General features: G+C 39.4%; 1 protein-coding gene across 1 annotated transcript in view; it reads right to left on the reverse strand.

The window, feature by feature from the left end:
- The window catches only part of LOC140231938 (cytoplasmic phosphatidylinositol transfer protein 1-like), a 94849-nt gene that overhangs the window by 31715 nt on the left and 46891 nt on the right, over window positions 1-16243 (reverse strand). The window contains exons 3-5 of the mRNA XM_072312086.1: window positions 16038-16135; window positions 8123-8130; window positions 231-302 (exon numbers count right to left, since the gene is read on the reverse strand). Coding sequence (XP_072168187.1) covers window positions 231-302; window positions 8123-8130; window positions 16038-16135 — 178 coding nt within the window. The remainder of the gene's footprint in view (window positions 1-230; window positions 303-8122; window positions 8131-16037; window positions 16136-16243) is intronic.

The following is a 16243-nucleotide window of genomic DNA, read 5'->3' on the forward strand; positions in this document are numbered from 1 at the left end:
GAAAAAGAGAGTGCATATATCAAATTACAATGAAAACACACACATACATAATATAGATAGATAGATAAATAGATTGAAAGATAGACAGGTAGATAGATAGATAGAGAGAGAGATAGATATAGGATGTCATAGTTTGCACCAATCCCTCTGTTTATTGGCCCAAAAAACGTAATGATGCATAGAGAAGTTTAAAGCAAAAATAAGTTTTTCTGGCGTCAAGGAATACTCACATTCTCTGTCGTCCCTGAGTTGTTCTCGTATCGCGTGTCGATGTGAATGGAAAACTTTGGTACAAAGGAACACTGCAGACAAGAAAACAATCAGACAGAAGGGGAAAAAATGTCCTTGATCAGTAAACTACTTGACTCTTACACATATTCTTCTTCAATAATGGTAAAATATAGGGATGCAACATTACAATAAGGCTTTTCGAATCATGTCCGGAACATGGACTGTAACGTGATGACGGCATTTGAAGAAATTGAGCATGCTCCAAGTTCACTGGCCTGTTCAGTACCACAACTGAGAATGCATGTATGAAGTATCTTTGATATAGCATCCCCGATTTTAGGATGGACTACATGATCGGGTGTAAAAATCAGGCAGACTGGGGGGGGGGGGGGGGGGTTGAGCCATGCATGGGTTCATGATGTTCACCTCATGAACGTGCATTCTGAAAAATCAAAATGGGTTCTAACCATGTGAATATAATGAGTGGACCACAACAATTTGGCAATGCTCAAGTACAGTGTACAAGAACAGCATCCTTGTCCACACAATCGAAAAGTATCTGACATCACAAGGCAAACAAAATTCAGGAGTTGTCACTGATGACAGCTTTATTAAAGCTCACTGATATTAAACAGTTTGTGTCTTTTCTTCACACTTCACATTTTGGTAAAACTCCTCGATATCAAAAGGTGCTGTCAGACTGGCAAAAGATCGCAAAGTTTAGGATCGCGATCTTTAAGATCTCGAAGTTTTGCCAGTGTGACCGCAAACTTCCCGCGAAACTTCTCGCGAAACTTCTCGATCTGTTTGCGGGCGGTGTCTCGGAAGCGCGAGGCCATTGTCATGTACAGATGTGAATTGTTACATCACAATCACTAGCCATCGGACAGCGCACTCTTTCTTGCGCGCGTACGAATGGCCCAAACTTCGCGATCTTAAACTTCTCGATCTTTTGCCAGTCTGACCGCGCCTAAATAGTTTCTGCTGATACACACAATGTGATTTTCATTTTGTCCAACCCTGGTTTGCCAAACAAATATCCACATCTTTGGTATGGACACAAAAGAATCTCTAATTCTTTAGATTGTCATGGTGATTCACATATTAAAGCTACTGCACAATCTGTCAACAGAGAGAGAGATAGACAGACAGACAGACAGTCCGACACACAAAGAGAGAAAGAGAGATGATGTAATGAAGAGAAGAAATAAAAAATTATTCTGATTTCCTCACGTTGGACAATATTACTGCCGGGAAACACTCCCTGGCCAATGTTTGAACATATCTCAAGTTTCTGAATATACAAGCATTTCAGCTATTGACCAAAGAATGTCTTGATTGATTGGAAGTCGATAGAAACATATTATACCCAGAGTACAGTGCATGTATGTTCCCATTTTCCTTTCCTAGGAAAATCAAACAGTTTTTACACTGTGTAAAATTTTCTCTCGGTACCGCACAAAAGAGGTCATATTTGTTTCCCTCAAAACAATAACATCTCAAAACATTATTTGAATATCTTCCTTACATACCATGGTATGGTAGTATGACATTGACATAATATTCCTGATTTCATAAATCATAACACAACTCTACGAGTTCCTCCAGAAGTTGCCAGAATCTTCTCTTATTGGTGGAATTCTAAGCTCTGTTTGATGAAAGTTTCCATGATACTTTGTGGATATGCAGTAGATTACAACTGGTTATTCTTTGTTTTTAAGTAAATCATCTTCCCATTCAAGATGAAATACTCACTTTTAAGCATATATATAATATCAAAAGGCATGCATATGATCTAGCCTGAATATTTGTCTTTTGTGTTGACAAGAGTTGATTTCCTATGAGTATTCCTTCCTCTATCCAAAATTGAAGTTTGAAAGTATCAAATGCAATGAAAGTGGTGTAAGAACTTCTGTAGACCTAAATTCCTTCTATCTGACCATTTGTGTTTCTCCGTTTTCCACACAACATATGGAACATGAACAGAAAAAAAAACTCTTTGGAAACAGTGAGTAAAAGCATTTGCACTTCAAAATAGTTACAATGCCACTTTTAGGATAATAGACTTATTAGAAAACTCTCTCTATAGAGCCATTCTCACAGCAAAAAAAAAAAAAATGTCATTTTGAGTGCCCTGAGAACAGCACTTCTCTCTCTCTCTCTATCAATTTATCTATCTATCTGTCTATCTATCTATCTATCTATCTATCTATCTATCTATCTATCTATCTATCTACACCCTTTTACATGTATCTATTTCTTTATTATCATATCTCCACAGGAAATTTGCTGTGTCTAGTTTCACTTTCTATGTCCTCTTTAGATCTACAACACATTCATGATGTTCTGAATGTGACGAGCACTCATCAGTGTGCAATTGGCTAGACACCTGACTCTTCATTTCATCACAGGCCAGTATGTGCCCAAGATGTTTTAATATCCATCAAGAAAAAGTCTGTGGAAAAAAAGGGGGGATCACTAGGACATGATTATCATACTGTTTAATCTAAAAGGGGTTGGGAACACTATGTTGTTTACAGCAGATTAGGTGTGTAGGCTCTGAAACAAGAGATTCTTAGTTCAGTACCTGCCTGGTGTAAATTTTAATGGCTACATTTCATCCATGGTGTTCATCCCTGAACACAGATAGAAACAGGTATTCATTGCAGATGCTGGGATCACGATGATGGCAAGGCCCTTGGTAAGAGCAGTGCGACCCATGCAAATCAAGGATACCATGGAAGAATACAACCACCTTATCATCATCACATTGATAACACATACAGATTTTGAATTCTCTCTGCACTTTGATTTTAAAAATGCCATCATTCAAAATCACCATTTCAGTCTTTCCTTTTCCAATCACATGGGACCATGTACCCATCTCCCCCTCTCAACATTTTGAGCATGAAAATATCATCTCTTGCAGGCCAATCTTTCCATTACAGATGCAATCATTTCTGGGAAGGTGTAAATTAACTTAGGGAGGGTCAACTTTCAGCTCAGGGGGTTCACAAATGCAATAAGGCTAATGCAATCTTGGAAGAGGGTAGGCCAAAAGATTTTTTGGTGTACCGTATAGCACCCTAGCAAAGAGTCTTCTCCTCAATTTGGTAACCATGGTAACTTACTAGCATCTTCTTCCCAGCATCCTTGGAAAATGTGTCCCTCTGAGAGTATGTTGTTTGAGATACGTGTACCTTTCTTTCACATTATACTGACCAGTTGTATTCTTGCACACCCAGCCTGTATCGTGGTTATTCAATCAGCCCGATGCTAACACCAACAAGATTTTTCACGCTTCCCTGCGATGATCTATGCCCTCGGGCGAGAAGCGTTCTGTCTTACGGATGACAAGCTCAAGACCATAAGCTGGGCCGGCTTAGCCCTGCAATCCCTGTGTAATCTCTCATTTAGGTGCATTCTCTTCACTTGCTGCCCGCTATCATCAGTTACTTTGGGTTCTGACTGCTCCTGCAGTAAAGACCTACCAATACATCCATCTTTTTTCTTTCTTTTTTTTCCTTTTTTTTTTTTTTTTTGCATAGGTCAGAGTCTGACGACAAAAGGCTAGTCTGTTCTGATCTTTGAATGCATATTAAATCTAAGACCTAGCTCAACCATCTCTTTAACCTTTGCACTGCTTATCCCAGTTGACCACAAGGGCATTTATCATTACTAGTTCGCAACAATTTTGACAACTCTGCCTTGATTTGACCATCCACTTGTTGGGTAGTCGAAAGGTAAAAAGTTAAATGTCAGTATCCCTGATTCACTTATCAAGACACATTGTTGGATGTCCTTGTGATCCTACGACGCATATCAGCCTAATGTACATTCATTCAATTGGGGTAATATTTCTGACTCCACAGGGTGGTAGCTAAAGATTACGTACTGGAACCAACCTACCAAAGCTTACTTTCCCTTTGTTCACCATTAATTTTTTTTTTTCTAAAAGCAGTATCATTAGATGCTATTTAAACAGTACATGCCTTTACAGTGATTCACATTCTGCATACAAATTTACTCCACTCAAAATTTGTCCAGTTTGTGTAAATTCAATTTAATGTGAATATTGAAGCAATTTGTTTCCAAATCAGCAGCAACATAACAAACCAATACAGATTTGTTGTAAAGAGTAACGAGATCAAAAGCGGACCATGAAATGCGCAAAAGACCATCCTAACAAACTTGGCAGCAAAAAAAAAAAAAAAGTGATGTAATCCTCTTTATCTATATCGCTCTGCCAGGCCCTCCATCACGCCGGCATTCCCCAAAACAGACGTGATGGGAAGACAAGAGCCCTCGATTGGTAGCCCATACCCAGGCTAATCAGATTACCACAGGAAGCCACGGGTAATTAATTGCTTCGCCAGCTGAGAGCGTGCATTTCGCATCGCGTCAAATTGTCGGGCCGCTCTGCCGCGTACGAAATGGGAGATAAATGGGCCACGTCATCGTCGTCACTCCACTACGAAACGAACCAAAGTCGTTTTAATGTCCATTACTTCAAACATTTATTCGTATGATTTATTTAATCAATATTTACTTCTACTTTTACACTGATATGCTTACAACTGGTAGCTGAATGTGTCAATACATCATACCAAGGAGGTATCATACCTCCTTGATCACACTCAGAGGTAGGTAGTACACCTGTGGTCTGTTCCATGAAGTCATCACATAAATGTCTGAACATGAATCTCAGAATGGCCAAAGTCACTCATATCTAGCTATGAGAGACTTTCAAAGATAAGCAAAACTCATATCTTTGGTGTGCACTCATTCATCCGTGTGTGTGCGTGAGTTGCTAAAAGGGGACTTCCAGATGTGGTCAGTTAAAAAGTGAGCCTATAAAGAAAGAGTAAAATTTTAAGCACAATAGCAAAAATTGTTGAGTGATGACTGATTAAAATCAGATGGAAGCAGGGAAGTTGTATGATGAACTTCTGTGACATTCAAATTTGTGGTGTTTTAATGTTTTATGGGGGGGGGTATGAACTAAAGTCCATAAATTGCTTGTTGCTTGACATTATGTACAGCATTACCTCTTTTACTGACATTAGCAACCTGTTTGAACAAACCACTAATGGTATTTAGAGACAAGGTTGTGACAGGGTTAACAACAGCCATGGTATAAGTTACAATTGGGGCCTGATCCCTAAACCATCCTTTACAGCACTCAAGCATGCAAACCACTAGACGGTAACTCTCCCATTAGGAAGAATGGGAACATGGTAGTGACACAATCAATTAAAAACACATCAATCAACTTAAATGAGCCATTTTTCGAGTCTCGCTGGACCAATAACAGCAATGAAAGTAAATGCCCTCTCGGAAAACTAATTCGCTTTTGCATGTTCTAATACAATTTATGTTGATAAATGGACACACATTAATGAGCTACAATGTACAGCAGTATCTTCAGTTCTGGATGGGCTTGTGATATCATAAATCATCCTCTAGATAGGAAAAAAAAATTATCCCATAACTCACCAAGTGATCAATATGCCATTATATACATGGCCGGCAGAACCAGGGGATGGGGGGGGGGGGGGCAGCCTCGGGCCCCCCCCTCCCCCCCACTTTTTTGGCACCATACAAAGGAAGGGGTCACCACTTTATGGGCCCCTCCCCCACTTTTTTTTACCCCGGAAGTGCGTAAGTGGAGTGGCACTAGAAAGAAATAGATAGCAACTTTGAGGTGTGAGCGGAAAGCGCTAAGGACCTTTTTTTTTTTTTTTTTTTTTTTGCTTATCAGCTAAAGAAACCCTGAACTGGCACAGAAGTTGCGCTGAAGGCCTTTTTATTTATTTATTTATTTTTTTTTTGCTTGTTAGCTCATGAAACCCAGAAGTGCCCCCCCCCCCCCCCCCCCCCACTTTAGAAAATGTGGCGCCACCGGTGATAGACCAGTGAGATGCTATCCAAATGGATCAAACCTGATCAATGACCAACATCAGCAGGGAGAAAAAAGCCAAGTAATTCCCTGTAATGATGTACAACCGTAATTGGTATTTTCCAGCTACTTCATCATTATCTATGCTGTAAAAGCTTTTGAGCATCAGCATTCAGCAGTCTCTCACTTTGAATGCCAGAAAGTCTCACCTCCACATTAAATGATAAAAAAAAATGCAAGAGGACAATGACACAATACACTGCCATGTGACAGCTAGAAGGACTTTAATATCTCCATTATCTCGATGGTACTAATGCCTTTCTAGCTCTCATCAAAGAGTTCTGGGAAACATGAATCTACTACAAACAGTATGGATGAGGTGTCACATGTATTTGTAAGTGCATTAATCCATGTGCAACTGACCTTTTTCTGCATGCACGCATGGTGATTTATCGGGTCGGAGTAGGAGCACAAACAATAGATTGTACATACTATCCAATACCGTCACCTGCTTCTGACATTATATGACTTCTAGCGTAGAAAAATGGGTCTGACATCCGGATTGGTGGATAAGACAAATGGCACTCTGCTATTTACAGCATGCATGGATGGATACCTCCGACCCAAGCCGTGTGCTGCTCGACGCATCTTGAGAGTTAAACACGCTTATTATTCCTTCATTAGACGGAGGAAATAGAACCACTTGCAATTTGAATTTCATCCCCACCCCCACAAACTGTCCACCATCTCATTAGCATGGGAAATGATGATAACTGTAAAAGCAGCGATGATAGTGATGGTGATGAGATGTGCGGTGTGTATACTATTTTTTTTTTTTTTTAAGTGCTTGGGCAAAAAGAACAACAGAAGTCATTCAAGAGAAATCAGGGATACTACTTTAGCCTTATCAGATCTTGGTCAATTTTGCTGCAGAAAAAAAAAAATCACCCTTGTCATCCTCAAATTAGCATCTCTAAATTTTACTGCATATCATTTATTTATTGAAAAAGAATAAAAGTGAAAGTGGTTAAATCTATTGAATCAGCTCAACAAATAAAAAAAAACAATCAGAAGACATATCAAAATTTACCAATTTGACAGAGAAATAGGGAATTTAAAAACATTCTAAAACATGTCATCAATTGAAGAATCAGTGGTAGGCAGAGCAAATTGAGTTTGTGTTTTTATTTCTGAACCTGAAACAAACTCTACATGTACCTTAATATGAAACACTTAAAATGAATGGCTAAAATGGAAAATGCTATTGGGAAGACACAACGTAAAATACACAGAAATGCATTTTCTGAGACTGAACAAGTTAAACTGCTCTGCAGTCTAAGGCTCTTTCTGAACCTGTTTATGCCAGATACAATAGTGTAACACATCGATTGGTTACAAGGCATCACATGCAATGCCAACAACGTCAAGGCCAAACGGGGATACATCGTGTCGACATCTTGACTGATTGCAGCTCTTTTGTCAGTGAACAGATGGCCAGATTGATTCACCATACTCCGCACGGTGCTACTTTTTGTGCATGAACACAGCTTCCCCCCCCCCCCTCCCATATATGCCATCGACCACTTGTGGTTCGTAAGCAGGTGCATGACGCTACCTCAATATCTCGCTAGTACTTTCTCAAGGGCTTATTCTTTTCCGGGGATGGGTATTCAGAAAGAGAAAACCACTGTCACTATTCAATTCTAAACAAATAACTGTATCAGTACTAACACCGCAGCCTATTGTGATTCTTTTTTTGTTGTTGTTGTTGTTGTTAGCTATATCCTCTGTTATCATCTTGCATTTTTGAAATGCCACTTTAGGAATAAAAATGTAGAATATATAGTCAGCTCCTGTTTTCAGTACATCAAGTGAAGTCATTGCCTTTAAAGGTAGGGGATACCTTTTACAGAACTCCCAAAATGCAGCAAAACATGAAATATGAACCTCAGTTGTTGACATCAATGACATCACTTATTGAGGTTTACTTACTGTGTATTCTGCCACCACAAACACAGATTTGAGTATGAAGGACCATAGAAGTCATCCAGTCAAAAGTAGTCCATGACACCGGAGCAAACACATGGGAATACATAGGGGAAGAAAAGAAGAGGAATTACATAAAAATGAGATGCAGTTGCTGTCATTTCAGGCACATCAGATTAACTTGATAATGGCGTCAATAATTTCATAAGCAGTAATTCATTCCATACAGAAAATTTCAAATGAATTATTGTTCAGAACACAAAATCATTATCAAAAATGCCCTTTGCCGGTATTCATTTGACATTATGTTACCTAGTATGTCATCAGTTAAAGCCCCTTGCTAACATATTTGCATATGGAAAAAAATACAGCTGCAGTGCTTCAAAATAGTTCTGAAATGTGAATTAGGGATAAAGATAACCAACATGAAAATGTTGAATCAGTATGATTTTAAGTATTGTTTATATAGCCCTACAAAATGTGAACAACAGTTTCTTGTAAAAACCACTTCTAAAACAAACCATCACCATGACAGTTTATTGAGAAAATTAGTGATATCTCATTATATTTGCAGCTTTATCACAGCATTTTTGTACGGTATGGTATTTTGTGATGCAAATGAACCATACACATGCATCAAAATGTGACAATTCAAACATCTTTTAATCACTGTGCCCAATGTTACATAGTGGCTTTAAAGAGCGAACAGGCATTCAGATCATAGATCATGATCTGGTTTGTAATGGGTGACGGGGTAGTGACAAGCACTGATGGAATCCATCCGTACTCTGGTAACATGTCTGATTCCTGGAAAACATCCACAACAGTAAATGACTGCATTCATCTCACGGCCTCGTCTTCATTCAGCCAACATCACACCGAGGCCATCCTCCCAAGAATCTCATTCACTCCCAGCTCTCTCTGAAAGAACAACCCCCTAGTGTATGATATCTAAAGAGTTTGTTGACCCCAGGTCCCCCTTGGGGAGCACTGCCGATGTGCCAACTTGACGTCATTGCTCATGGAGGGCCTGTCAGGCCGTATTACAGCCCAATGTACCAGAGCACAGACACGGACAAGGACTGGGGACAACAAATTGTGAGCATCTGCTATGAACAGGGGACCCAGACATGTGTTAACTTTTTGAGCGAAACAAGGCCAAGCAGGGCTGTACAAGCAGAGCCTACAACTTCTCAAAATTGGACCACTCCAGGTCATAATAATGGCAAAGTTGTTAATGTGTAAAAAGCTTGTCAAGATAGAGATTGCTACGAATAATACCTCAGAAAATTACGGCACGTAAACACTCAATAACCTAAAATTGGAAACTAGGTATCATGCCACTTCATAGGGACATATCTAAACTGTGGGTTACAGAATTAAATTTCGTATTGCTTTCATTTTCCCGATCCATCAATATAAAATTACTCACGTTTCCTCCACAGACTTTTAGCTACATTTTGACTGTACACCTACACCTAACAAAATGTTGATGCTAGCATGTCTTACACTTTGCCCCTCCCCCCCCCCTCCCCCCCCCCCCAAAAAAAAAGAAGAAATCTGTATTATATAAAAGCCAAACTTTGCAACAGTACTGTATACATGCTTTACACCGAAACATACAGTGTACACATCTCGGGCTTCTCATTTGTTTTTGGGATGGAACTGGAAAGAAGGAAACTGTAAATGAAACTGTGAATAAAGTTATCTCCATGGTAACAGTAGATGAGGTTGGAGATCCATCTTTAGCTTTAATATATCATGAAGAAATTATCTGCCACAAATTATTTGCAACACCATAACCCAGAGTACTATCATACGTCGAGTTACTGCATCGTGTAGCGCTACCTCTTTTCTCTCGTATACATAGGGTTGTTACACACTGCTATTACAGCAGGCAAATTATAGCGATCAACGATGATGTGAGTACAATATAGCTAATGATATTGAATGGTTCTTTTTTTTTTCTAAATATGTTATCATAATTTTGGACATAGTATACATTCAGGAAGAGGCCATTTTGATATACAAAATCAGCCCATGATTACTTATTTTTGTATGTGAACTGATAACGTATCCCATCATGCAATGGTACTGATGCTGCTGCTGCCAAGTACTGCTGATTGATTGACCGAGAGCAGACTGCTGCTAGGCTGTACATGTATGCATTGCCTATATCCCTCTGTAGCAGCAGGGCATTAGCGTAGGATAGGCTTTCTGTATTCTGCACCGCACTCACAGAGAGAGAGAGAGAAAAAAAAAAGAATATTAGATTGTTGGATTAATTTGATGGATTGACATTCATTTATTGTTCTGTCAGATTACTACCATAATAAAATTTCTTGTAACAAGCACTATACAAACAATACTTTTACCAAATTTCTGGCAGCCCGGGGTCAAACAAAAAAAAAGAAGAAAAATCAACAAAATGGTGAATTTTTAGTTGGTACATCAAAGTACAAACTGCTCCATCACGTACCAGCACTCATCAAACCTGCTGAAGTCCACTCACTGGTTCAGTTCATCCAGACCATCCCCACCCCATTCCCCGCCCCCACACCCTCCCTCTACATGCCCCCATCTCTCTCCCTCCCGCTCCTCTTCACAATCTTGTCAAACAGTTATTTGATCAATACACAATCTCCCACACTATCCTTCTCCCTCTCTCTCTCTCGTTTCTCCCTTCTATTTCACAGCAAGCTTGAGAATGTTCTCTTCTTTGCCTGCTTGGTATTCCAGTCCCCATCAAGAATGTGATTTATTACGGGTAACACAGACAGAGAAAAGGAGTATATTCAGCCCTGTTGCGAGCACTGGCTGCCAAATAAATCAGCATCATTAGGTTACTTTGGTGATCCAGGAATCTAACAAGGGCGAAATCACTGTCCCCCCACCCCCCCCCCCTCCACCCACAACAAAATTATGCTCTCATTTCCACCAGACAAGTGCTCTTAAAAATCTTTGAATGTTCAGCCAGATTGGGTACCCCTGAACTGCGGGTAGAAGTCGAGAGGTAACCATGGCAACAGTGCTTTGGCCTGGATGCGGGCTGGCTATGCAGGGCATACCTTGTTAGAGACCCCACTTGATACATACCGTCTCCCCGTCAAGTAGTGCATAGCACATCTATTCAGACATTTACATGCTCTTGAGGTCGGTTTCTAGATTGCAATTTAAAGCAATGGGTGTAAACTCCAGTGGGGGATTTGTCCCAGCTAGTGTCGAATGGGGCGGGATCCCAAGACGGCCCAAAAAATGACTCTGATGTATTACCCCTGACAGGCGAATTTGGGAGCAGGAAGCTGAAAATTATCCAGGCACAGGAGTCAATTTGGTCAAACTTACACACATTCTAACACAACATTCCCCAACACATTGCTGAATCTTTAAAGGTACCCCTAAAACATTCCCAACATGCAATTGAATACTTGTAGAACATCTACAGCCCTTGTCAAAAAGGCAGGGAAGAGAACCTGAAATTTGGAAACACAAAAACATGGTCCTGACTAGTCATGGTACATGATTATGGTAACTTTTAAAGAGCTAGAAATTATCTCAAATAAGTTATCTCTGTATGTAAAGTACTTGAATGTGTTTTATCCCTCTACCTGTTCATATGCCTGCATACTTGGCTAAGACTGTAAAGAAAGAAATATTTGTGGCATGAAAATTTTTGCAAACTGGAGCTGACTGGAGCTGCCCACTGAAGCCAGATTTTGCATGTTTTTAATGTTTTTAATGGCTGGTTGAGGCTACAAAGCCAGCACTCTGCATGGCTCACTTCTGCTACGATCATGAATAGTCTACTGTCATTCAACTCAAAATTCAGCTCAAGTATTCAAAACATAGATATTTATCTGCAAACAACTGCCTTCGTGCAATCATTAGTACTGTACTCTAACCAGAGACATTCGCGGCATGAAACTTTCATGAATTGTAGCCAACGGCCTATCTTAGCTGTGTGAAACTTTCAAAAATCACCACCAGCATTCAATGCATTGTGTTTAACAAACAAACATGTTTGCGTGTATTTACTTTCATGAATCTTGGCTCCTCACAAAGTTTTCATGCACATAAAAATGTCTGGTTTTAGAGTATTTATCCCTTTCTTCATGTCAGGTGGTATGCCTTAAAGGCATAATTTACCATTTCCAGATGAAACAAAAACCCAGCATTAGTGCTTTAAAATAGTTCTAAAATGTGAGTTAGGGATAGAAACAACCACTGTGAAAATTTGAATCAGTAAAATTGATGGTAAGTATTGTTAAATATACAAAATGTGAACAATAGTTATAACAAAAATGTTTCCAGACTAAACCGTATACCGTTTCGGTTCATTGAAAAAAAATACTGACATCTTCTTATATCTTGTAGACTTTATTGCAAAACTTATATGGACCTACACATGCATGGAAGGCAATATCTTGAACATTTTTTTTCAAATGACTGCTCCCAAAGGTAAACTGGACCTGTAATAAGAACAAAATGCACAGCAAAAGAATTTACATTTCTAGTTACATGCCCTCATCATGATAACTTCCCGAACTGTATCATGCTCAATGTGAAGAGGTCACTGCACTATTCTTTTCCCCCTCATAGAATCTCCCCACTCATTTTCTTTAAGAATCTACAATACAGAACACAGGACATCTTGAACAACCCCCAAATGTTGTACAACTATGATGGTATGCCTCTAGTTCAACAATAAGTTCAGATCAGGGCACACAGGGCATTATGAAAATTAATGGAGTTATTTTTTTTTTTTCATGTATATGGTGCACGCCATCCAATCAACCAGTCATCATAAAATATAATGTTTTATGATTGAAGTTGCCAAATTAATGATTTGGATATCTAGTTTCTCTGCGATTTCATTTTGCTTTCAAAAGAAGAAAAACTAGAGCATGATAATGCCTCAGTAGGCATCATGCCAATTTCACAATACTCCTAGTATGCATACAATAATATCATATTGTTGCATTTTAAAGGAGAAATTCACTCTCGTGGTATTTAGGAAACATATGGTTGGTTAAATGATGAACTTTTCATTTTCTCCCAAGTAAGTTCTGGTTAAAAGACTCTAATTTGAAATCATTCTTGTCACAGTGATTTACTCTGCCAGAGTTCTGGATCTAAACACAAAATACCTTCATAAAGAGCTGGAAAGAAGAGCTACCTTCTAGGTATTATTCATACATCATTCATTATTGCCTGAAGCCCTTTTTTCTTTCATCCCACAGAGAGACAAGACAGTGTTGATTGTCAAACGACGCTCGGAGGTACAGATTTCCATGTCTGCAACGTCTCCAATCCCACGATAGCTTCCCCGGCATTCTTGCCCTGCATGCCTCGTGTAGAGTACCTTGAATAATTCACCCCCAGTGCCCTGTGGGCAGTCAACATGTGACTGAGACAAGATGATATTGAGAGGAGTCCTTGGCCCCATTCACATGCTGAGACAAGATGTCACAGGGAGAGAGAAGCCCCCTTGGCCCCATTCACATGATGTCAAATTCTGTCCTCTATCACATCATCAGTAGTATGGCATCTTAACCGTACAGTAGGTGTGCTTCATTGGCCGATTGGAACACACAGTGGAGTGCTTTCTCTGCTGATTGATGCAGATGTCCAGAAAATAATTGTCAATAAATATAGAGGTTATTTGATCCCCTTAATCCCCATTGTGTCACCAAGGCCTTCCTGTTGGACCAAGATACATTGTTCCTCCTGAGTGAGCTTGCCAACTTTTTAACTAAATGGAGGTCATGTTTAGATGGATTAATGAATGCTGATTAAAATTTTTGGCAAATAATCATCTATGCTGAGTGCCCAGGGACATAAAGGACCGAATTCACGAAGGTGGCATAATCTTTGTCCATGGTTTAAACCATGGACAAAGACCATAGTTTTGTATGGGGCGCCAAGTGTCGCATGGTTTATATTGTTACGAAATCAGTTGTTTCATCTCAAAATGTTACATCTCGTCGACGAAATGATCATTTCATTAACGACATGGTCATTTCATCGACAGAATGACTGATTTCGTAACGAAATAGGCCATGCGACACTTGGCACCCAATACAAAATACGGTCTTTGTCTATGGTTTAAACCATGGACAAAGATTGTACCACCTTCATGAATTCGGGTCAAAGGGTTAATACAGGTAGTGACTCTCAAACGTGAGCCCCAAGGATTCTAGAAATGTTACGTTCGAAGATGGTTTCAGGTGCAGCAAGCCTCACAAATTTTTATAGCTCAGACTACATCACGAAAATCTGACATGAATGAGATTAAAGATGAAAGCTAATTTACACTGACAAGGTCTTCACACCCATGAGGAGATGTCAACATTGCATCACATAGTATTGCATATTTTCCTTGAAGACATGAAAATCATTCAACCCTAAAATTGCTTTCAGAGCAGAATTAAGAGAACATGTGGTTGACTCTGTCCATTAATCTTGGGAGGGAAGTAGAAGGTTTTGAGTGTGTTTGTTTGTTTGTTTGTTTATCCTAAATATCACCACCTTATTTCCTATAAATCACACAACTGATGGTTGAATCAAATGTACATGTAGGTGTTTCATTGTAAGAAAGCAGGTATTATGACTGCCTCAAAGTAGGTACTAAGAAAAAAAAGTCTGGTGCAACAAAATATGTGAAAGTCTTGCAGCATTTGAAGAGTTTCATCACAAAATGAGCTAAAGCGGCATTTAAATAGATTTTAAAGTACATGTAAGTCAATCATCAGATAGAGTAGGAAAAAAAAAACTTTTTCAGTGATACCTCACTTGCAACAATACAATTCCGTAACAAGGATTGTTTTTTGGAGTTATGATTTAAAAAAAAAAAATCATATTTTGAATTCATTTTCTATGTTTGTTAGCAGCTTTGATGGCAAATATCTCAACATAACAGGAATGGAGTTTGCTTATTTTCCGGTGAAACTCTTCATGAGTATTTTCATCAGTTCTTTGTGCAAACGAGCAGAGCTGACTCTTTAAAACACACAGAATGCATTATCTCCAAGAAAGAGACAGCAATACAGAATGGGGTACTGCACTCTCCAACCACTGCGAGAAGTGCGTTCACATCTGGCATAGATTGTGCCCTTGAGTGCTACTCAGAGAGTCCCAATGTTTCACCAGATGTCTCAAACCCTGAGATGGTCACTGCCCCCTGACAACACATCTTGCCTAATGGGTACAGGAATCATTTTGTCTTAAAAACAAGACAGCAATAACAACAAAAAAGAACAAAATAACAATTAAACAGAAATGTTAATCTTGCTGAAAGCATTTCTTGTGTTGGTATTATCAGAGAATGCATGGAAGATGTGAATTCATGACAAAAAGTCAGTCTAGTACGTATTTGTTAAAACATATGTATAGAATGAAACTTACTGTTCATGATCAGAAAATGATCAGAAAATGTTCTGCAAATTCTGTTTAGCTGGAAAGTCCTGACTGATTGCTGCCAAAGTGATAAATCAATCTGGGCCAGAATTGTGTGCAAAGTGTGTATAGGTAGAATCAAGGTGCTTCAAACACTGTGTTTGAAGCTCCTTTGAAGAATGGTGCTTATGATCTTTTTTTTCTGGACACCCTCACACAGGATGACTTAAGTGGTGGATCCACGCAGGGGCCCACAATCCTTTATTTTTGATGAAACAAAAGAAAGAAAAAGAAAATATGGAAGGGGACACCCCCTTACATTTTGTAAAGACCCCCCACCCCCCTCATGGAATTCCTGGATCTGACCCTGGAATTTGTGTAGGAGCTGACAAAATGGTACTCTAGGAAATCATATAATGGAGATTCAGTTCTTTTGGGGTAACATTTCTGTGGGTTAGATACTAGCATTGCTAAGCATGCAGAGGAGATGTAGCCCTACGAATTCCAGTTGTAATTGGCTTCTTACCGGTCATCGTGTGAGGGTAGTAGTTCCAGGCCTTCTCCGTGATGTAGAAGTAGCTGCACAGCCTGGAGACAGACTTCTGAATCCATGCCGGTAATCGACTGTAAAATGTGAAGGGCACATAAAAGTGATTCCGATTATCTCGCATGTGGGACGAGTTCAACGGCTTCAATATATTGGCAGACCTGAGGGGAAGTGACATTTCTTGG

This window comes from Diadema setosum, chromosome 8, assembly GCF_964275005.1.
Source record: "Diadema setosum chromosome 8, eeDiaSeto1, whole genome shotgun sequence".
NCBI lineage: Eukaryota > Metazoa > Echinodermata > Echinoidea > Diadematoida > Diadematidae > Diadema > Diadema setosum.